This window comes from Aptenodytes patagonicus, chromosome 23 (assembly GCF_965638725.1).
Source record: "Aptenodytes patagonicus chromosome 23, bAptPat1.pri.cur, whole genome shotgun sequence".
In the NCBI taxonomy this organism is placed as follows: domain Eukaryota; kingdom Metazoa; phylum Chordata; class Aves; order Sphenisciformes; family Spheniscidae; genus Aptenodytes; species Aptenodytes patagonicus.
In genome coordinates this window covers 4,670,100-4,694,396 of record NC_134971.1, presented here as the reverse complement: position 1 = coordinate 4,694,396, position 24,297 = coordinate 4,670,100, and the positions used below count along the sequence as shown (strand labels likewise).

General features: G+C 43.9%; 1 protein-coding gene across 11 annotated transcripts in view; it reads right to left on the bottom strand.

Moving 5' to 3' along the window:
- Window positions 1-24,297, bottom strand: part of GRAMD1B (GRAM domain containing 1B) — a 140,181-nt gene that overhangs the window by 22,099 nt on the left and 93,785 nt on the right. For 8 of the 11 annotated variants that reach the window (XR_012997028.1, XM_076358421.1, XM_076358427.1 and 5 more), the window contains 2 exons: window positions 13,197-13,407; window positions 5,740-5,760 (listed from right to left, as the gene is read on the bottom strand). Coding sequence is in view for 10 of the 11 variants with exons in the window: in XM_076358421.1 (XP_076214536.1) it covers window positions 5,740-5,760; window positions 13,197-13,407 (232 nt within the window). In the remaining variant the exon portion in view is untranslated. The other 3 variants (XM_076358430.1, XM_076358426.1, XM_076358420.1) reach the window with 3 other exon arrangements.

Here is a 24,297-nt window from a genome sequence, read left to right as displayed (position 1 = left end):
GTAACCCAGGCTCAGCCCTGCCTCCCAGCAGATGTTTCCTGTAATGGAAAGTTGCTGGACAGAGTGTGTTGGGGGAGGCGCGAGGGGATTAAGGAGAGACCAGTCTAAAGAATATAGCTATGAGAAATCAGCCATGTGAGACCCACACAGTTAGAAATCTTAAGGGCTCCTCTACTCCTATATGTATCTCTGAGACCCCCAAAAAGCATAGGTCTTTCTAGTTTTCATTCATTAGTCAGGTCACTCTGGAAATGAAGGGCAAGGGCTTCCTTCAGGGTCCAGGAAATGAACTCCCTGCAGGTCCCAGGAGGATTGCTTGGAGCACTGGAACTCCCTGTATCCCTCTGCCCTTAGTCCCCTGCCTCTCCATCTCTCTGCTCAAGTGTAGAAATGCACACGTAAACGTCCACACCACGACACCAGTGCTGCTCAGCCATGATGCTGAGTCTGTGAAAACAAGTATACTGAAGTAAAATCCTCATTCTTCCTAACAAACTGGGCACATAGATCTCAAAAAAAAAAACAAAACAAAAAAAAACCCCAACCAAGCAACCAACCAACCAAGTGTCTGCAAAGCCGCTGTTTCATTCCAGGGCCAGTGACTGCAGTTTGCTCACTGACAGGAAGAAGTGACAAGCGCTCTGTCTGCTCAGATGCACCACAAAAGCATCGCTGGTGCTAGACAGCACACAGGTCTCTCCGTTTAGCCCTGTTAGAAGGAAGCAGTACATCCATCTGCAAAGAATTAGGATTACAGACATCTGCGAGGTAGCTGCATTGCTTTACTGAATGGCCCTCTTTGCTGGAAACTGCTTATGGGATTACTTCCAAAAAAAAAAAAAAATCACCAGGACGCTTCTGTCTACACACCCACCCACCTCCCTTTGCAGAGATGAATGGCACAAGTGATCGGAAGAGCTAACCCGGAGGTGGAGACAGCAAACATTAACTCTACTGCAAACAGAGAGAGACGGGACGGGATGGCACTGCAAAGGGTGGAGAGAAGAGGCTCGGTGGGGGAAATGGAGAGAAAAGGGTGACTCCCCATGGTAGGATCTCCCTGTTAATACACAAACAAATCCTCTGGCAGGAAATTTAAAGCAACTGTTTCTGGGGGATGGGACAGGACAGGGAAGTCTGACAAAGGTATAGTCTTGTACAGCACACAGCACAGAAAACAGGTGAGGAGGAGAGATGGCAATGGCAAGAGGCAGAGAGAAAAGGGAGAAGGTAAATCTTATCCAATTTGCATGACTGATGGACTTGCTCTTAACTCTTTAGGGAAGATTTATATTCCTTCTGGACAGAACAGGAAAACTACTGGAAAAGAACAGAATACATTCCCTGCTTGTGTGGGAGAGCTTAGACCCCACTGACAGCAGGACTGCTATGCTGATTAATGCCAGCAAAGAAACTGGCCACCTGTCCAACAGCATTTCTTCCAAACCCAGTCTGGTCCCTTGGGTTTTCTTACTCTTTTTTTTTTTTTCTTCTTTTAAAAGTGAATGAACAGCAGAGGAAGAAGCTTCAGAGTAATTACTGGCCATTTGGGGTGGAAAGTGGATGTGAATTCGTCATCACATGAGCTTGCACCAAAAGCTAACTTCTAATTTAGTGCCTCTACACCACAGTAACTGTGCCAGGCCTGGTAATCCATACACCCAAAATCATGGAAAATCTGAAGGGAATTGCCTATGAAAAATACCTGAAAGACAATGAGTTAACATTGCTCCAGAAGTAGTTTGACAAAATGGTTACTGGATCTTAAAAGATGATTGCACTGATTTACAGAGAAAAGGGCTGTTTGTGTTCAACACCTTGCTAAATCATCATCGAGCCTGGATTTTTGCAATAAACCCCGTTTACATGATTGCTGTTGCCAAGTCAGACTCAGGCTGCCACCCGTTGGAAAGCTGTTTCTGATGTTTTCCCTAAAATGATGCATAATTTCTCTCTGTCTTTATAGGGAACATTTTACTCTTTCCAACAGCTGAGTTTCCCCCTCCACTCTACTATCTATGAGGAGGGTACTGCAAGAAAAAAAGACAGCACACCAAGACCAGCAAAGGCTGATTTCTTATGGTGTTCAGTCATAATCACTTGACATTGATCTTAAGAAGCTGCAAGTGCTGCTCAAAGGTCTCCACAAAGAAAGGGCCTTCACAGCATCACAGTCCACCATGGATTCTCAGCCACCTCCTAACTCCTAGCGCACAGGCTTTTGCCGCAGTTTTCCCAAAGGAAAACCTAAGGCTCTCTCCTTCACATGGCTACCTAGTTGCATTTGACTTGATTTATTTTTGAGACTTTCACCTCTTGCAAGACAGGCTAAAAATTGCCCTGTGTGCACAGCACTTGTTTGCAGAACTGCAGGTGCAGGGCTCCTGTCTCACCCTGTGCAATCCTCACTGCAGACTTCGCTCTGCCAAAGACAAGTGGGTGGAACTGTGCTCCTGTTGATCTTTTCCGACTTACTAGGACAGCAAATGTTTCTAGCAGTATTTAAGAACACCTGAAAGAGACAATTAGTGTCTTTTCACTGTAATTTTTTTTTCCCCCCACTAACCACTCTGGGGCTATCCTGCACATGGGTGAAGAGGGGGTGGTTCAGGTCAGTTATAGGGAGAAACTGTAAGAAGAAAAAAAATTCAAGCATGGTTGCAAAATAGAATGCAGGTGAAAGGAATGTACGTAGATAAACACAAAGGAAAGGAGTACAGAGTAAGGCAGACCTTGGGATCTAAATAGTAAACTGAAAACCTCATGGACAGATACAAATCTCACCTCTTCACTGGTATCAACTGTGTTTGCTCTAACTCTTCAAGATCATCTTACTCTCTTTTCCAGGAGTATGCTCTGCAGATTCTCCTGATGCCTGGTGTCTACCAGCACAGGGACTACAGGAGGCCATTTACAGAAGCAAGCCTTGCTATAGAGTGGCAGCTAGAAACGCTGCAGAAAATTGGAGACATACAGCCTAATTTAGGAACAGTCAGGGAAGTAGAAGGATCAACAGTCCAACTGAGAGAGAAGTAGACAGAAAAAAACATGTCAGACTTGCTCGGCTCAGTGCCTCAAGTGTACACTGACCTCAAGACACAAGAACTGAGAGCTCCTCCATGCTTGGAAATGGGGTCCTTCACCCAAAGCCCAGAGAGAAAAAGAACAAAGGAGATATTTTGCTGCCGGAGTAAAAGCTATCTCCAGTTTGTCTCTAATTTTAATGATGTCTGCTGGGTGACAAATTCCTTCTACCAACTTGTGGAGTTCCTGCCACCCCCACAGCCAGTGCGACCTTGTCCTTCATGTCATCAGGGAAGTGAAACACAAATTTCCCACCTCTCTAAGCACATCAGGTCTACAGAGTAAGTCACATCCCTGTTTCAGTAAACAAAAATACAGAGAAAATTTGTTTTTGAGCTCTATTCTTTTAAAAAACAAAATTATTTTAAAACTAATAAATCGATTAACAATAACTCAACATGCAGACACACAAGTCCAAAGCAGACACACACAAACTGCATCCTGATGGCTAAGCATAGACGGGTGGGACCTAAACCACAGCTGACCAACAAACTGAGTTTCACTCCATAAGAATAACAGGTCTTCCAAACGACAGTCTCCATGTCTGCAGTTCCTCACTAAAGGCATGAGAAACACCTCAGCGACTTTTTCTTTCCGCTGCTAGTGAACTCAACCAGCTCAGTGATGGTCTGCTCTTCCACCATGAGGACATGAACACAAAGCAAACCTCGTAAGGTTGAGTATTCTCAAACTGGTGTTCTTTTCTAAATCTCACAATGCACCTGGACCAGTTTGCATTTGTCCTCTGGAAAGCAAAGCAGAGAAAGCACACCAAGACCAAGAAAGGGCAGCTCTGCCAAACCAACCCATGACCTTGGTTCACCCCTTTTCTCCCACTTCTCAATCTGGTAGGGATGTCAATCCCAAAAAGCACGTCTAGGATCAAAAGGAGAACACACAAGGCAAGAGAAGTTGGTAGCATCTTAAGGAAAAAGTAGAGAAAAAAGGAATCCAGGAGAGGGAAAAGGAAGGGTTCCAACTGGCAAAGAGGGATACAGTGCTACAAGGACAAAAAGACCAGTTAAAAGCAGCAAAAACTGAAGTCATCTTAGAAAACTAGCATTCTGACCACCGATGCTCTGGGGATCTTTGAAGACCGTATGCTCTTTGAGGCAAGGACTATATTTTTTGGTTTGTGTTTGTACAGTGCGTGGCACCCGGGGCTGCTGAACTGGCACAAAGAACAATGTGGAGGGTGTTTGCTCTGAGCATAGTGAAGTCTACGTAAAATGAAAGTGGAGGAAAGCGAGTAAAGGAAGTTGTAAGGTTTTGTGAAGGGGTAGCCTCCACAGATTCATTTCTAGAGCTGCTCTCAGTGGGGAAAGGAATTGAAGAATCAGAATGGTCCAAATGCCAGAAAAATCCTACCTGGAAGGAGTTAGCAAAGAAGGGAAGCTATATCAAGGAGATGCATTAGCAAATTTTTAATGGTAATAATACTGCCAAGTAGGATTGACTGCCTTCCTGGAGTTTGCGGCCCATCCGTATTTCCACATTGCTGCTTTTATCTGGCCAGAATGTCTCTACTCACTAGAACATGGTTTGGTTTTGTTTTGTTTTCTAATGGAAAATAATTGTGGGGAAACCACAAAAAATGCAGCTGGTGCTTACTCTCCGGATGTACTGTCTCTCATGCTGAAAATATATGGAGAAAAAACAAGAGAACAGAAAAATAAGATAGAGGGGACATGAAAACACAAGAGACCCACAGAAGCAGACCACAGCAAAGCATCATGCAGCAGGTTACGGATCTCAGCAGCTACAGTCAGAAGCAGCTCTTGCATAATAGCAAAAGTCACCTTTAGCCATGGCCACAGATTCACATTTTTGCAGCAGCCTGGTTGGGCCTGTGCATCTGCCCAAACTGCCTCACTCCACGTTCCTTTATCTGCCACTTCTCCACCAGTTTTGGCCTACCGTGGTTTATACTTCATTCTTAATGCCGTTGCCTCTATGCTTCTCCCTGCTTGTACAGCAAGTAAATAAGTCTGCCTCTCATGCCTCTGTGAAATCTGACCACACTGTATCAGCCAAAATCACTGGTTCTAATGTCTTATGCTGCAGGAAGGTAGGAACTGTTGCTGAACATGGAATGGCTGCTGCATTTGCCTACAAAATCACGGTACTGCTGGTATCTACTTTAGAGTACTCGAGGGGTGGGGGTTCAACCATGCAAAAGTGACACCGATTGTGGAAATTTGCACAACACCAGCTTTGTACTGAAAACACTGCCACTCGTGCTTACGGAACGAAAATAAGATCAAGGCAGAAGCAAAAGATGGTTTGTGTTTCCATGAGGTCAATAGAAAATAATTCCTCTCTCGCCCCACACCACCCTGAGAGATGCAAAGGGTTTGCACGGTGGCAGCTCTGTTTGTCACCACATCAAGACCAACTCTCCTGGGAAACTGGAAGGTACAGGATGTGGAGATCATCAGAAGAGTGACTGAAAAGACAAAGCTTTTGCTCTCTCTCTCTGGCATCCTTTCCCTCAGGATGTCAGTCTTCCTTTGCCAGTTCTGAGCCATTTCCACTTCCTCTTTTTAGAAATGGTCAGTATGCCCCAGTGCCACTGCAAAGCCCCTTTGCACCTTCCCCCCCACCCAGGTACCCAGCCCATATTCACCCAGGGACAAGAGAAACTGGAGTACTTACATTATACCAACTCTGGCTTTTCTGTAAGGACAAAATAAAAGAGAAGCATTAGTTAGCACAGAGATCTTAGGATCAAAAAGAAAGATGGACAGAGAAACCAGGTCCAATCTGGTTTGTATAATTAGCGAAGTGAAAGTGGGATTAAACGGAAGATTTCAATGGATTTCACAGTGTGGTCTAACACAGTTATTTCCAGTTACAGGAACAAAGAACAAATCCAGAAGCATGAGTCCATAATAGGAAACAATTCAGGCTAATGTGTGCATGTCCACATGCACACACACACACAAACTCACGCGCGCATGCTGTAATGATTTTTGCAGAACAGCAGCGCCCACTAACAACGAAGGAGCTAATCATAATCATTGCCAGCCATTTCTTTCAGAGGCTTCATTCTTCTACATCTGCTGGCTAGGTTGCAAAAATCACATTGCATTGAATGGACCCTGTGCAAATAAGCCCTCAAAGAACTACCAGGAGGCAGGGACACAATTTTACTCACAAAAGCCATCAGGCAAAACTTCCAATAGTATTTCAAATTTTAAAAGGGAGACACATACAGAGCCAGGAAAACTGCTGAAGAAAATCGCTAGAAAAGCTAAACAAAACCAAAAACAAACAAACAAAAAAAAGCTGGCGGGTTTGGGTCCCCCCCCCCCCGAATTTCAGTGCACAGTATTTTGCATCATCTGCACATGTGATTTTTTTGTCCTTATCATGGCATTTCAGATGGTTTGAGAGGACAGGCCACATGTCACACTGGAGCATATGAAAAAGCTAGCTCAGCTTGGAAAGTCACATTTGGCAATTTTCAGCTGGAAGTGAGATTTATCTGCACAGAGAGAGGAAGAAATAAGCTTCACACTCCCACTCCAGTCAGGCTGGCTTTCCAATGCCAGGACACTGAGCAGAACTGACAGAAAGTATAGGCATCCCCCATTTTAGGGTGGATTTACCTCAGGGCAATGAAGCTTGGGGGCCCTGTAGCCTTTCACCACTAATGGTGGTCAGCTACAGTGCATATTGCCAGGCACGTTGCGTGTCAGCAGCCACACAGCTGTGCCCGTCCCCCTCTCCCAACCAGCAATGGCATATCTACATTACACTTGGGGGAGTTGAGTCTAATAGACAAGGACAGAAGCAATATTTCACTGCATTTCTTTCTTTGAAGTCATCTTGCTTCTGACCTTAGATTGGGAGTATTTTTCACAGCTTTATACCCAGTCTGGAATATGAAGGAAAACATACTGTTCTCCGACTTGTAACAGGGCCTGTGGAAGTTTTACTCAGAGAGTTAAGTTCATATTCACAGAAACACAGAAACTACCTGCACTGGGATAGCCCACAACAGGACCAACGACGTACAGGATGTTTACCATAGGAAAGTAAGTGCAAAGTGTTAGTGAGATCAGATTGGACCAGAGATTTCTATGAAGACATGGGGTTGCTTACGCTGTTCTTTCCCTAGACCTCCCTGCTTTCAGTTTCCTATGCTCCCTATATGCCACTCCAGTAGACAACCTTACTGGCATCTGGATCTCATTCACGGAGTCAACATTTCTAAAGGATCCCTTGTAACCTTGGGCATTTCTGCCAGTGTCACTGCACCGGTCTCTAATGAAAAACCCCACAGTAATATAGTATATGCCACAGGCCAAAATACAAAAGTTTGACGTTAAAAAGAGCAACACCCCTAAGGCCTTTCCCCAAATCCTGGGGAAAGGATATGAACTGAAGAACTAAATACACAGTATGGCTCATCAACTAAGCAGAGGAATTTCCTCTTACTTCCTACACTTTTCCATACTTGGCCATACCCATTCATAAAAGATCTGGTTGATGTCATCCTTCTCTGCAAGTAGGACATGGAAAAAGGCCTTATGCAATTCAGCTATACTAAAAAAAAAAATCAGGGGAATTAATCTTAATCCATGTATGCACCACCTTGTCCTGAGGAGCACAGGGTCTAAGATGGAGTGATTTTGCTGCAAATTTGTTTTGCCATCTGTCTGCCTTAATGAGCAAAAGGCATAACTCAGAAGTTCCTGGAGCAAAAAAATCATAATCAAACTATAATTGGCATAGAGAAAACAGAGACACTGCTGTCACTGTGTCTTCTAAATTAGGGTGCATGTTTTGTGGTGTCAGCACACTGCAACAGGATTTCATTCCCCTCTGCTACTTTAATTGCAGTAACTCTTTTTTTCCCCTCACAGTTGAATTTCCCCAAACCGCAGCTCCTCTGTAAAGGAGCTGTGCAGCTCCACCTTTCTTAAGCTCTTCCACGCAATTACACTCACATCCAAGCCTCATTGTTTGCCTCCACCAAGTGTTCTAAACATGAGGAGATTCCTTCCCCCTGACCCTTATGTTTTGCAGGTAAAACAGACTACAGGAAGTCCAAAGAGAAGGGAGACTATCTGAGTCCTTAAATCTATATTCAATTTTATTTACCCTTTTTTTAACTCACTGAGAGTCAGAATGTAAGGGGATGCGAACTGTGAAAATCAAGAGACAGTATAATGGAGGGGAAGAAGAACAAAAAAGGAAAAACGTATTCTTACTTTGAGCAGGTTAAGTCTGTCATACTGGAAAAAGAAACCATAAGCATTAGAACTGAAAAGAGAAAATAAATAAGTAACAGAGGAATGGACTTGCACACAGAAGTGGAAAAGATGTCACTGATTTACGGAGATGATGCTATAGGAGCAGATACCAGAGTTCATAGTTATATGGTGGCTGTAACCAGGAAGAACTTAGGAGAACTTGAGGAAAGGTGAAAAATGGGGTATTTTCTCTGAACCTTTAACTAATATAGTGTTGCCTCTAAATCTTCATGGGTTAACGATCTCATATTTGCATATACTGCTATGGAAGATTACAGCTTTACAGTGCAGATGGGAAGCAGTGGATCACGCATACGAAGTTCAGCCTGCTAACTTGATGCCAACAGAAGTTTCCACCTTTTAGCATTACTGGGAGCAGGATCACAACTCACTCCTACATACTGCTGCTTCCAGGGGAACGGAAACTTTTTGCCAAGTGAATGACATGCCATAGAGCTCTAGAAGTATCCCTAAGTCTATTTTACAACTGGGGAAACAGAGGCACAGAACCAGGGTGAGAGCAGAGCTTGGAACGGATTCCAGAGCCCTTTCTCCTGACCTGTGTACTTCCAAAATCTATGCTATTCACCTGGCTTCTAAATGCCCATGGTCAAATAACTCACAGAAATTGATGAAATTTATTCCCAAATCCCTCATTCCAGTCCAAAACAACCAGAATTTCATGACCTACTACCTAAAGGGGGATTATACTACCCAATGGGAGGGGCAAATGAGAAGACACAGCCAAACCCTTCTCATAATTGCACACTGAAAGGACAAGGTGCAACAGTCATAAGCTGCAGTAAGGGAAATTCTATTCAGATAGAAGGAAAAAGCCTGATCACAGCAAGAGTGGTTAAGCACTGGAGCAGGGGCCTGACAAGGCTGTGGGATCTCCAGTCTTCGAGGTTTGCAAAATGTGCCTGGCCAAGACTTTAGACCAACCTGATCTAACCACATCTGCTCTGCTTTGAGCAGGGGCTAGGACTAGAGACTTTCTGAGAGCCCTTCCGACCTAAACTGTTCTACAATCTCCAGGGCCTACATCAAAATTCATGTTTTCCCCTAACCTGATACTTATCCTCAGCATTCATTATTAGCTATAGAGAGTGGGAAGAATCTGAAGGATTTGCAATGGAGAGGAAATCACTTTTATCCTTGGGCAAGAGCAAGAGAGTTAAAAATACGTATTTCATTGTTGGCTGCTAGCAAAAAGGGGTTTTTTGCTGAGTTCAGAAAGCTGTTCAAGAAGCAGCGGTGTTTGCCAGTAAAAGCCTAAGGCTGATGCAGGCCTATAGGTGGTTTGGTCCATGCCACACTGGCGGACAGCATGGAAAAGCAAGCTCCAGAAAAGATTTCCTACAGATATAATCCAGTGCTTAAAAACTCCTGGTGAAGCGCTCCCTCTGATGGCAACACTGCAGCATGACAATTAACACAACAGACAAAATAGGGCAAGGGACTTCAAGCAGATCTGTCAGCAATTGTATAAACACAGCATCAAACTCATGGGCTCAAGCTGTTTCATTTCATTAGTGAGACAGGCTGGAAAATCAGACCATTCTTCTTGCAGAAGAGGGGTGGGGAGAGAAGAGGCTGAGAATGGAGATTTTAAAATATTTGTCCTTAAGTTCTTTGTTCCTAACCTCTCCCTGTCTTGAACAGATACCATCATCGTCTGTCTGGGAAGAATCGGGGGGTTTATTACGCCTGAGATTCCTCACTTGTACCAGAGAAAGCCGCCTTGTGGAGCACAGAAAAGAGATTCAGCCTTCATGCTACTTTAGGCTCACGCTGTGCAGACCGTGGGTGAACAGGGCAGGAGGCTCTGACGCAGGCTGGCGGAGGTCATGCCTGGGATCCCCTTCCCTCTGTGCATTGGCTTCCTCGCACTGGAACTCATCTGAGGTCCACTTCCCTCTTGTTTCTCTAATTGTCTTAAAGTTGCTGGTTTTTTTCTCTCAGAAAAGCAAGGGGCTGGCTGCAAGCACATCACAGTACCACTACACATACATTTTACACATCGCTCTCTACCAATGTTCTTCCCACTAGTCCCTCTCCTAACAAACCTCTCCATAGCTTAGGCAAAAGCACCTCCAGCCTACCATAGCCTAGCCATGACCTGTCCTGACCCCCACACCTCTACTCACCATCAATCCTTTCAGGACTCTCTGCTACTCCAGACCTGCATTTTCCATAGAACTTGTTTCACACCTCACTTGAGACTTTAGTCCCACAGTCCTCCTTTGTAGTTATCCAAGCTACAGTTACCAAGCACAAGACAATCTGTCTAAAAAAAGACATAAAGAAGCTTCCAGCAGACACCAGCAATCATGCAAGGTCAGGCTGGTTACAAGAGGCATTATGACCAAGGAAAAACAGTAAGCCAGCACTGTAGACTTCGCTGCTCTCTGAGAACTTTCCTAGAATGGAATCTAAGGCATCAACTGGGGAAAGGCCAAGGCATTGATTTCGTAGATTATGAAGCCATCCAAGCCATTCTGGTTTTAACTTTACTTGTATACATGTGGAAATGCCAACAGCCTGACACTTTGTCCAACAGGCATCTCATCTGCGTTTCTGATTTTTACACTCTTCTGAGGGTAGCATAGAGACGTGAGATCAAATCTCAAATGAGCTTATCTCCAATCCAAGCACCCACAGAGGGATCTTCTACTTACTACCTTTCAGAGCGAGCCCATGAATTCTCACAATTCATTTGGGACAGGTCTGTTCTAACAGGTTTAAGCTGGGTTCATTTGAAATCACTGATCTTTAATATTTACATCACACAGGAAAGCAGGGCAGTAAGCTGAGATCACTGGCCACAAAACTACTATTCATCATAAAAAGCAGGCAAGAAGTTATGGAGATGAACTCTTGTTTCTGACAGGCATAAAGTAAGAAGAGAGGAAAGAGAAGGGATTATGGTACCATTCAGCCTACCAAAGCCAGCAGATTTCTCCCTGGCAAAGACAGCAGCTCACTTCAAGGGAGAGGGAAAGCAAACCTTAAAACAAAGGCTAAAATTAGTTGGAAGTAATTGAAGGAGTGTGATGAATAGGCCAGTTCTCACACCATGTGAGCAAATATTAATGAGATCCCAGTGATATAAGTGAAACCAGCTTCCCAGCTACAGGCATTGGGCTGAGCTCTTGCTGACATTCTCACAGCCGCACCAGGAGAATGCCTTACTGGGGTCACCGCTCAGTACCACGGGGAGGGTTTCTGAGTGATGAGACAATTCTACAGTGGGGGACAGGAGAGAAAAAAGAAGGCTTACTTTGGAGAGGCGCTTGTGTGACTTAATCGGAGAGAAAGCATGCAGGAATGAAAAGAGAGAAATTAAGGGAAGAAGAAAAAATTACCTTGCAAATCAAGAGAAGGAAAACCCACAAACCCAACAGAAAGCTTTATATCCCCCCCTTCCTTGTGAAAAGCACCATGAATTAAAGTCAAGCTTTAGTAGTCACCACGTTGGTAAAAATCACACTCCCATGGCCTTAAATCCCACTTTATGGGCCAGGGCAATGCAACTCATCTCTGTAATTCCCCCTTACCAAGGATGACATTTCCCTGACAGAGCATCCCCCAGTGTGGCTATAAACATAGCGTGCCCTGCATCCTGCCAGCCTCCCAGCTGCATGGCTTTCTTTCGGGCAAGACTGTTGGCACCATAATGCATGAGGGTATCATCCGGTCCTGCTGCCCTGGGGCGGTGTTTGTAGGTTACTTGTGTGCACAGGAAGCAAGTCTGACCTCAAGGGCAACCTTGAGACAGGTCTCAAATGATTAATCTTGAAAAAAACGTTCGCCCCTTCTTTTGAACTCACATACTCCCCCGTTAGTGGCGAGAGATCAGTTCAGCCCAGTGAACGTGGCCCAGCGAATGTCATTTCCTCTGCTGACAGTGACCACAAAGGGGAGTGGATGAAGACTTCTTGTATGCGTCACACAATCGAGCAATAAATCGGGCAAAGATCTAACAACTCATTTCACACAAGCCATCAGCGTTATGCCTGTGACACTGTGATGTTATTCAGGCTGAAGTATTTCACTTCAAAAATGTGGAAAAACACAAGTGCTCCTGACAGCTTACTATCTTATAATATGCCACTGACATTAGAGTTATAATCAAAGGTTATGTTTGGCTCCCGAGGCCCTCGTGTTTTTCACCAGGTCCCACTGCTCACAGAAAATCAAGAGTCGCCAAACCTGAAACCCTGTTCCTCAGTACAGCAAAGACAAGGCTGTTTCTAATATGGTCAAAAGACACAATACCTTTGTAGGGAAAATATCATCTACCCTGGCCAAGACAGTCATAATACTGCACCAATAGGAGGCAATGTGCAGAGGATTGGCAATCTGATTCTGTGCAACTTGAACCTCATCTCAACACAGGGCTTAGACAGGACTGGAGAAATGCACGGGCCCTTCACAGGCTGTCTGCACAGAGGAACCTTTATTTGTCCCGTGACCCTTCATGATCCAGCTGATAAAAAGTAATTGCAACAGCTGATTTTCAAGGTCTTTCTCAAAACCACAGAGCCTCCCAAGGAAACAGGGCCTTGACTGCAAAAAAGTTAGCCTACGTAAGCTGTTATGGAACTGCAATACAAGCCATCAGCAACTCATGGACTCAGGTCACTGAAAGGATGATAGGGTTGTGCTGAAGTCTGACCCAGGCAAATAGCTTCCTGTTAGGAGAATTTTCAGAAGTATGGTGGGGGAAGAAGGAGGAAAGTTAGCCAGAGAAAAAAAGGCACAGGACAAAGCCAGTGTACTGCATTAGAGGGTTTAGAATGGGGGACACGTGCACATCTTGGCCAAAGTCATTTGCTCGCTCCTCACCTTGGAGTTCTTGGCCCCACTGCGGCCTGACTGAGAGGAACAGCTACGCTGTACACCCTGCTCCGGCGTGGAAGGGGATTTGTCTGATGAGTGGTCTGAGCCTTTTTCCACCATGGCGTCTCCTTGGGAGTCCTGCGGTGTTGGGGACCGGGAGCGTTTGCGCAGGATTGGGGAGCAGGCAGGCGTGCTGCGGTTTGAGTTACTGGCAGTACTGCAGAAAGAAAGAAAGAGCAGGGTTAATAATCTTCAGCTCAAACAGAAAGCAATGCACCCATGCCTTGAGGTGGAGCATTACCCACAGGTTTCTCCACTAGCACAGTGGACAAATCTGGCTCCCTGAAGCAATACACCCAATGCCACACTTAGGACTTATGTCCCCAGTAAAATTAGGCTATAGACAGTTATCATTTACCAGTGGCAGAGGGAACTACAATGGCCTGCCAGTGTCTTTCTCCACCCGCTCTTCAATTCATCTGACCACAGATGAATGCCTACGAGAATGAACTCATTCTCTCCTGTCAGCTCTGAGAGTTTAAAATGATTGATCTGAGCTTAGAAAACCTAAACTTGCACTCAAGAATGAGGGAGATGTCAGTGTGTTCTCAATACAGTCCCACTCTGTCCCTCCTTTATTTTATTTCAGCAAGTGTAACTATTCTCAACAGGATGAACAAAAATGGAATCATATCTTTTAGGAAACACTCCATTAAACATCATCAAAAACGATGGGGCACTGGGAGGGGAGTCATGACGACAGACAATGCAGTCATGATTTCCTGTATCAAATCATCCTTTCCCACACCAGTTAGAGTTGGGCATGAAAATGTTTTGCTATAACATAAAAGCTTTCATGATTCTAAAAGAAAAAAGTTCCCCTTTCATAACGGGGAAAAACAAGACCTTTCAAAGTTTTACAGAAATTATGAAACATTTAGGGGAATGGAACTTTTCATCCCATACCTTCAGGAAATGCCCTAACACCTAAATCAGAAAGCCAGTTACATACATATTTATACAGAACAGGAAAACTCAGATTTCCTCACTGTTTCTTCTCTTTTGATGCCTCTTCTTCCTGCCAGACTCTTCAAAATACCACACGCTACATCAATTTTTCCCTATGCAACTCATTTCCTTCAGCAGTCAAATCTATTTACGACCGGCCCAAACATCTTTGAGGCCTTTCCAGCTGGTACCGTTCAACTCTGCAACCTGCAGGTTACAGTGGAACCTGGGCTGATCCAAGGATGAACTTTGTGCTAACTCTGCCATGCTGAGTTGTTACTGTACCTTGTTATCTTCTGAGCATTAGAAAGCAGGCCACATCTGAGTGACAGAAGAGCAGGCAATAGAAAAAGGATGAGGGAATTACAACTGTAAGGGATTGAATTAAAGAAGCTAGTACAACCAAACTCTTAAGGGCTACAATTTAAGCCCAACTATATAGAGCAAACTTAAGTTTGCTTCTCACAATGGGATGTAAAATGAGGTAGTGAAAATGGATCGTTTCCTTTCTGAAAATCTAGAAAGGTTGAATACATGCCTGAGGTTTCATTAATTCTCAGATAAAAATCATATCCACCTCTTACCTCTTAAGATGCCAAAAACATTTTACAAATGTTAGTTAGCAGATACAGGTAGATAATGTAATACACTCCTCCGTTAGTTAACAGGTTTAGTTTGGTTTGGTTTAGTACTGGATGAACTGGTCTCATAAACTAGCCTCTATTTGCTCTCTGCTTCTGTTAACACACAAGTGATGAAATTTCCCTAAACAATTTGCAGAGAGCATACAACAAAGTTGCTTATGCAAACATTAACAATCAAATTTCACGCTCATACACACAAGCTTGCAATTGGCAAGAACAGTAGCACGGCACTTCGCAGAAAACCCTTAGAAGATATTTTCAAGAATATAAAGTGTGGAAGTTCATATAGATAATGAACAGGCTAGAGAAAATGGGTTTGCAAAATGTTCAGTAAGCAGGAAGAAAGATGGATTAAATTACAAACTCCACTGTTACATATTTCTACTTAATAGACAGAGAATCATATAGATATAGAATAATAAAAAGCTGCTTGTTCAAATGCCACCTAAACCCCAAGTTAGCTCCAGTGCGAAGACCAGCAGAGTAATTCTCCCCCTTAGCTTGTTTCTTCACAGTTCACACCTAACAATGGCACATGTCATGAGTGAAATATGCCAACAGCATACTGTGTCCTCCCTTTCCCTGGTCAAGACACAGGAATACTGAATACTAACTACAAGTACAGCACAACTGTAGCAATATTCAAGCTTTAATCCCTCCAAATCATATTTGAAACAAAACAAAAGACTGAGCAAAAGATGATCTGGACCATTCTCCCAGCAGCATTGTCTGCAACAGTTTAGGTATATCATGAAGTAAAATTATCAGGGGTTTTTTTAGCTTATTAAAATGTACAAAAGTATCAGGTTTCTTTGCAGACTTTCAGCTGATCCAGTTAAAAAGGATATTTCACCTTTTCTGTCCTCCTGCTGCTACTTCTTCTGGCTAAACTCAAGACGTACACACTTTAACAACCCAGCATAGTTGCATCTAGTGTACCAATTGCAATCAGCAACTACGTGCGTGCGCAGAAGGTACTAAGACTTGAGTTCATCAGCAATGCTTCCAGAGATGGAAATGGTTTTGAATTGCCATTCCTACAGTTAAGAACTCTGAATTCTGAGGCTGTATTGCTCCTGCTCATGCTGTGTTATTGCTTATCTGGCATTACATCACATTTCCTAAATCTTGCCCCTAGCATGCTTGATTCAACATAAACTGGTTTATGTGAGAGGTCCCCAGAAATACAAGGCAAGAATTTGAAGCCAATGTTCCTGAGTCACATACCACTGCACTAAATTTGTTTGAACAGATGTACTCATTTTTATTCTACAGCTCTACAAAACCTGAGTTTATCATGCGCAACCTCCTTCTCATTTTCAGTTTGTGCGAGTTCATACTCACAAGTTTCACTTTGAGTTTCAGCTTCATGCAACTCTGTAAAAACCAAGCCAAATTCAGCCAAGGTTCTGCTTGCTTTCAGGTTACAGTTATGAAGGAGCACTGAGTTTTTACTGCTTCTGAAGTAAAGCACAAAATAACCAGTTCAAAACCAGGGTACAACTGCACCATGTGCATGTGAAACTCAGATGAAACCCACTAAAAAGTTCAGCAGTCTTTTACTCAAATTGTAATCAAATGAGAAATGAAACAAATTTTGCCTTTTGTGGACTGCAATAAATACATTAATACTAGCTACAATATACACTCACTCACACACAGTCATGGAAGACACATTCTGAGTTTTCACGCTCTGAGCACGCACATGCTCCAAAACTGACTTAACACACTTAACGCAGACACTGCTAAGCAGTGTGCAGCTATGGAGGCCAAGTCAAGCTAATCACCCAAGGTCTTACAAAGCTCCTCAGGTGGGTCTTCCAGTCACAGCTGAGTAACTCACGCTGCTGCAGCTACATAGGAACAGCATTAGCATTAACTAGTTTAAAGCTGGCATGTATATGTTTGTCCAGGCTCACTTCACACTACTGTAGCCATATGTTTTGGTGCCAGCTCTGCCAAGCACAATCTCAGGCAGACTCTGGCCTCCAAGTTAGTTTTCCAGTCACTTAGCATCTATGGCATGCTTTAAAAAACTAAATCCATACATACATATTGTGTTAGGTATGTATGGATTATCACCTTTGCAGAGAAGGGGGAAAAAAAAGATAGCTTCAAGGGCGCCTTCTTAGGCTGTCCCATAAGACAGTTGCAGAGAGCTGATCAAACTCAAGAGGTCTGAATCCATCTCATACTATCTGATGACTGGGCAATGCTGAATATTTCTCACATGAAGGACTCCACGGGTGTGCACACAATGAAGAACACGAAGAGTCTGTTAATTCAGCCTTTCATCTCTACCACAGTGAGGATGGGCACAAAAACCACAAGCCTGCAGCTCTGTTCCAGTCGCCTCCCCCTGCCCTGAGCCCCTCAAAACTCTTGCTGCTCCCGCTCCGTCCCTGAAGTTTGAATCCAACCCAAGGCACAGCCATGACGAACGCTTTTTGCAGTTGCCATAGTGACCAAGGCCTGCAATTGAACCAGGAATCAACGTCTGAAATGCCAAAACAGCTTGACCCACTTTGAAAAAAAATAATAGTAATAAATAATGCTTTACAGACCTAATTGACCAGAGCACATTCAGGGCCTCACATACCCCTGCAGCGTAGCCTTTAGTAGATGCAACAAATTAAGTCAGGGATAGAACACAAACAAGCCCACCTAAGCAGCAGCCCCTTGCTCCTAGGTGAAACCCCTGCACAGAGTATAAGAAAGCACAGAAGGCAGAGTACGTCTTCTTGGTTTACGTACATACTGTGCCTAAGAGAAGCACCTTGTCTTACGATTGGAGCTGCAGTAAAAATAACATGAGCAAGTGCGATGTGGCCAGGAAGAGGCCAAACTCTGTTCAGTCACATGGAGGACAAGCCTCGATATCTGGAGCAGTGTAGTGAAGAATTAGCTTTTCTTTAGGTGGTGGAAAAAGAACGAACATTTAGCAATGCACAGACAAGCTACCTGGTCACACCCTACTCGGGACACTCCACAAATCAAGGACGCAAGGCATGACACAAAAAGGCCAAACTTCTTCCTCCAAAAGAATATTTCCTGTAAAGATTTGGACCATCTGGTAAACAGACACTTCAACAAGCAGTAGCTTTTGGGAAAGGCTACAGTCTGTACTCCACAAGCTAAGCTTGGGATTCTTACAGCTATAAAGGAACCCTGAGGACTCTTTGCAATGCTCTAATGGAGAACTCAACAAGAAACCTGACTTCGTTCGAGTCTGTTAAATAAATTCTGCATGAATGACGTTCAAGCAGTCCTGAATTGACATGAAAATCTGTCCATCCTACCAGATCTTCCGAAATAATCACTCTGCCTGCCACTACAACACAGCCATGCCCGGGCTTAAGACAAGCACCCTGCAACAGTTCTTTCCCCAATCACACATGCCCCAATAGCCAGCAGCCATCCTCCGAACACAACAGCTTGCCAAAGAGCATTGTCGCAGCACCTGCGGCTACACTGTACAATAGCATCCTGTTGTTCTCCTCTCAGGTAGTGATACACACAGATTAAGAAAACACGCAGCAAATCTATTTGAATCTGCCAGTTGCAGGATGTGAATTAGAATTTAGCCAGAAGTAATCACTAAGTTACCAAGAGTACCAAAGGATTTGTAACAATGAGGGCAGCTCATCTAAACAAGTGGCAGCTTCAGGCACACAATGCTCCCTACCTTCGTTGTGATGACCAGCTTCTCAGACGGCAGAAACGGATCAATGACACCATTTCCTGCAGTATATTTCTAAACCCCTTGGACTTCCTCAAGAAAGTCCTGATCTGGAAAGCTAATTGGCAGCCTCCAAGTCCACCACAGTTCTCAAAAGAACTTGCTTTATAAATCTGCTGAAGTTGCTCACATCTCCCTGCAGCCCATTGCACCTACCTGATAGTAAGCTCTTCAAGGCCCAAAACTGGGGTTACCAACAGCATTGCAAATGTTGGGCTTAATTCTGGAAAATGCTGAGCACTATGTCCCCAAACAGCAAAGAACTTAAGCACATACTTAACTCTGTATGCAGACCCACTGAAGTCTATGGGCTGTGCAAACAAAGTCAAGCCTGTGCTTACATGCTTTCCTAAACAAGAATGAAGGAGATTCTCAAGCACAAAACAGAACTCTACTGATAAAGTCTTGAAAAAGAGCAGAAAAAGCTACAAGGTCAAGAAGGCACCTCAAGCCTGGCTGTAGTACAAAAAGAGTTAATTCTCCTCAGAAACAGCTAGTAAGGGGGTTAATTAGATGCCTACAAAGATACTTTTCTGTGATACAATCTGACATCAGTGGAAAAAGATGAGATTCAGAAACTCATTATGCAGGCTACCAAACAGCAAGCAGATGGTAACAACTTTTGGTCATCACCAACCTACACTCACTTCAAATTGATAATCCAAGAATGAAAACCTCCATATATCCTCAAAGCAATTCCCTGGGCTTGCCATTGCTCTACAAGCAATGGCAAAATGCTATACTTATATTGCATCTCCCAGTAAAAAAGACAAAAAAGAAAGCCTTAAATTAAAAAGCAATGACACCTGTAGGGCTGTACAGAAACCAAGCAGTGTTTCATGAGAATTGCTTTAAAAAGAATAGTAAGAATAGTATACTTACTGTATGTTTTTTAAACAACTAGTTTTTAACAGAAAAATCCACCCTTGTCCAAGGTTTACTCTGATTATTTTGACGTTTCACAGAATGGTGTCCTCCTCCTATGACATTCAATAGCATGTTTACATATTCATGAGATAAAATTAATGCAATTATTATGCTTCAGGGGATTAGCAAATCACTGCAAGCGTTAGGAAGGATTTGCCTTCTGCCCATATACAGCACTGCTAGTTGGTCAAATGTATTATTAACAATGTCATTGTCTTTCTCTGAATCATCTGATACTGGTTACCACTAGAGACAGACTATCAACTCTGATGGGCAAATGGTCTGATACCTTACAGAAACTCCCACTGTGCTGTGTTTGAAACAATCCCTCCACTGCTCCGTTCCTATTTGGAGTTACTGCAAAAATCCCATGAAAAAGTTGGAAAAAGCTTTCAAAATAGAACAAGACAGATCTTAATAATACTGTCCCATAATACAACAGTCACAATTTAGAAAGGATCATTAATCTCCAGAGAACCAACACGTGTTATAAATCATACACTGAACCCCTCCCATCACTCACAAATTAATATAATTCCATTTGTTCCGAAGTGTTCCACATGGAACAAAGTATGATGGATAATACAATGAAATCAGGGAAGCAATAAAGGGGAAATAATGCAAAATAAGAATTTCACATCCCTCTGAAGCCGATGGCATGTCTGTTTCAGACACAGCCCCAGCATGGTCACCTGCAGGTCACTCAGTCTATGGCTGTACTTCCAAAGGAGGAACAGACAGGGGCTTTGTTTCCTCCCCACCACAGTGCCAAGGGGTCTTGTAATTAACAGCAAGAATTGCAATATCTGATGCAGTATTCAAAATCTCAGAGCCTGGAACTTGGGACAGAACAGAGCTCGCAACTCTTGTTTGAAAAATAAATATAATAACGAAGGACACTTAAGCTGTCTCTGATGTGAAGAAAAGTTTGAAAATGTGACAGCTCAAAGAACAAAAATAAAACAAAAATTAATCCGAGCATGTTTATTTTAAACCTCATTACTTCCGAGCTAACATCAAAATCTTTCAATGGTTTGGAGAAGCAATGTTGCTGTCATACATCAATCCATCTGCATCTTTTCAAGGGAGAGCGAGAAAAATGCAATATAGCACTAAATAGCTAGCAATAAAGATCCATGTGCATTTTTAGATGAGGACATAGGTGTGATAAAACTCCTAGATTACCTCAAGAAGAGCACAAGCATTCTTCCTTTCTGCCCATCTCCTGCTAGAACTTCAGCAAGGCTATGAGCATCCCAGGACTTTATTCCCAGCACAGGTAGCATCCCCCTGAACACATTCCAATCTTGTGGCAGGGGTTTTTATAAACCACAGATTAAACGTCTAACAAAGCCTCACACCACATCTTATCAGCGACAAAGCGGGGGTGGACAGGGATATTGTGTATCTCAGGGGTAGAAGACAAAGCCAAGAGCTTTACATCATCCCACTCACTCCTGCTGCTCATCAGCATCAGCTTTCGTAAGTTAACAGAAGATGCTGTGATCTTCAAAGCAGGGATCAAATCGATTTCTTTTGCTCATCCCTTGATGTTTCATCCCTTTATCATTTTGAAAACAACAACTCAACAATTCATGTCCCCTCACCCTGATACACATGTAATCTCTCTCCTTTGCTCTAACCATGCAGCAGCACTGTCCAGCTGAAAGCTAAAAATAGAGGGCCAAGGGCTGCAGCTGATACTGGGAAGAGTCAGACACCCTCAGTGCAAGAGTCATACACAGTCCTTTGTCCTGAGGACCTGGTTCAGACTTGTCCCCCCACATAGCATATTCTCTCTTGCTTTATCCAGCTTTCTGCTTTTCAGTGGCATGGGCGGTTGGGGGCTTCCCTTGGCAGAATGTTGGGCATTCAAAGTTACTGCACTGATGTAAAATATATCTCTGAGGTTCAGCCTGAAGTTTCCTTCTATCCTACTGAGCCAAAATCACAAGCTCCATCCTAAATCTACCAGCTTCAAAAGGAGTTCTCCTGCAGATGCATGTGACTTAATGAAGCAAGGAAACAGGAATATATGCTCTTTACTGAATCAGTGATTTCCATGATGGACAGGACAATGCTAGTCACCGGTAATCTAAGAAAAAGCAATTTTTTAGTGAATGGGGATTCATCAGATTCTCACTGCCTATAAACATGCACAGTGCAATGAGCCCTCATTTCCTACTGCTCTCCCCTGCCAAAAAAAAAAAAAAAAAAAGCCACCTGTATAGATTCTGGAGGGCAGCCTGAAAAAGTGGCACAAAACAAATTCTGTCCCTCTCCATCACTGCATATATATAAACACAGAGAGGAATGCAAAGCAGAACCAAGACATCAGTGTGCATGCTCTGAGCCCTTTTAAGAGCAAGAGAGCACATGGGCAAACAAATACACCATATTTCTGCAGCAGCTCCAGCTGCCCTCCTGTGACGCATTGCGAGTTCATCCAACTTCAACCCCCTTCTGCCTCTCTCCATATACCCAGATGTTACAAGAGTAATAACTGCCCCTTCGGGGGTGGGGGATGGGGGAGGCAGTAGGCGTAAAGGGAAAAGGAGGAGGGGTGAGGGAAATGAAAGCCGAAAAAAACAATCAGATTTGCTCATCGGTTGTTTCAAACAATCGAAAAGGCTGCTTTAGCAAATCCACTGCAGGAGAGGTAGAGCGCGTGCATGGGGGAGAACAAGGAAAAAAGCAATCAGCCTGTGGAAGGGAAAAGAAATGAAGCATCTCTGCAACATGATGTCACGCTGTCTGCTTTCAAGTCCCCCAAACAGAAAGGAGCAGCAGCAGCAACCAACATGGACTCCAGATTTAATCTGCCTTGAAAGCGTATGTCTCAGATGGTAGATTTGCTCGGCAAACCTGTGCTGAGCACAGCACATACAGCCCGCTGGCTCCATCTTTCACACACATACATGCATACATGCACGCGTGTGCACACACATTCAGACTCTGCAGTCAGCACATAGACACACAGAGGGGAGAGGAAGAGAGGCATCAGCAGAAGGAACAGGAGAGTAACACTAACCTGGTAGCCATTAGGGACCGTAGTGCAGCGCGGAGCAGCTAGGAATTCATTCATTCATGCACTTGTGTGGTGGGGGGAGAGCGAGGGTGGGCCAGCAGTGAGGTGGGAGGGTACTCACCTCCTGCACCATCTCAGAGCCCTTCCCGAAGGGAAGAGGGAGCAGGGGGTGCCTGGGGCTCCTCACAGGCACCCAGAGCCCCCTCTCTCAGCTGCCTTGCATGCTGCTCGGGCTCCTGCCATGGCTCAGCCTCTCTTCTCCCCCCCCGCCCCACTCTGTGATTATGATTGTTTGTGCGGCTCGACTGAGGTCTGTGCGTCTCTCCCCTCGCTGCCAGTTCTTTCACACACACTCCTGCACGCGCACACAAACACACACGCGTGCGCGCGCATGCACGCAGCCTGTGGGCTGCCGCTTTACATAATGCAACCCCCTTAATGCCTTCATTATTCATGGAAAAGGGGGGAGGGGGAGCTCCTGCAATTTTTCCCAAGGTCCCCTGATTATACCTGTCACTTTTAGATGCTGCTGTTCATAAAGTTTGGCAAAGCCTACAAGTTAAGATCCTACAGGTTGAAAAAATCATATTCATCCTCCCTGTGTACACACTAGACCATTCACACATGGGGGAGAAAGTCTCGAAACCTGTAAGCGTGTCAATGCAAGAACAGTCAGGAAAATTAAACCCTAATTAACTGGTGAAGTGGATTATCAAAACTGAATTAAACACAGTGAGGACACACTCATTCAGAATTAAGATGACCTCAACTCAATTTAGCTTACTTCATCTAGGAAGCTAATTTGGTTTCATTTTTCATGCCTATCCATCTGTAAAACAGGCCTGGGATTTTTAAAGAAACGTTATCCAGCAAAGTTTACAACTCTACATTAGTATTAGTATATGGTGTTTCTTTGGGGGACATACACGCTACTGTATCTCTACACACCCCCTCACGGACATCTTTATGCCACAATAAGGAGAAGGGTTTCAGACCCTCTCAAGGGCTCCCACAGCACAATACAAATTACATAGGCTGAAGGATGAAAAAAAAGAAGAAAGCAAAACAATCAACTAGCTTGCACTTTTCCTTCCAGTATATGACATCAGACCTTGTCTATACAAGGAAATACTGTAGAACTCATCTGGAACAGCTTCCTGTACTAACACCCTTGATTTGAAGCCGAAGTGTCCACGTGTGGAAGTACTCTGGGTTATTCTAGGGCTTTAAATGTGAAACAACTTTCCAGTGCAGACAAGCCATAAAGAGCATCCAGAGAAGCTCCTGTACCAGTGTGGCTACAGTAGTTTAAAAATTTACACCTTATATCACTTCTATTCCTCGGCAGTCTCTTCAGTCTACATTCACATCGCCCACCTTAGATGTTTATTTTCAGAGGTCCCTGTGGTATCAACTGAGCCAGGCAGGCAACTCCAGAGTACAATTCAGAGTACCTAAGTCAGGAGTCTGACTACAGCCAAATTTAGATGCTGTGAATGACCCCCTCAGGGACTTACTGCTCCTCACTGGTAATAGGAGGAGCTGTGCCTTAAGTGATGTAAATACTCATCACTCTGCCCTTTGCTTTCTTTTGTTGCATTTTACCCATTCCATACACAGGGTTGACTATTTTCTCTTCTCTTTAGAATCAGTCACAGCTTTCAGTGCTAATGTCCCAAAAGAGCATCTTTCCAAAAGGCAGATTATCCATCATTTCACTACAATCAAAATTAGTGGGAGCAGGAGGTGCTCTGCTCTTAA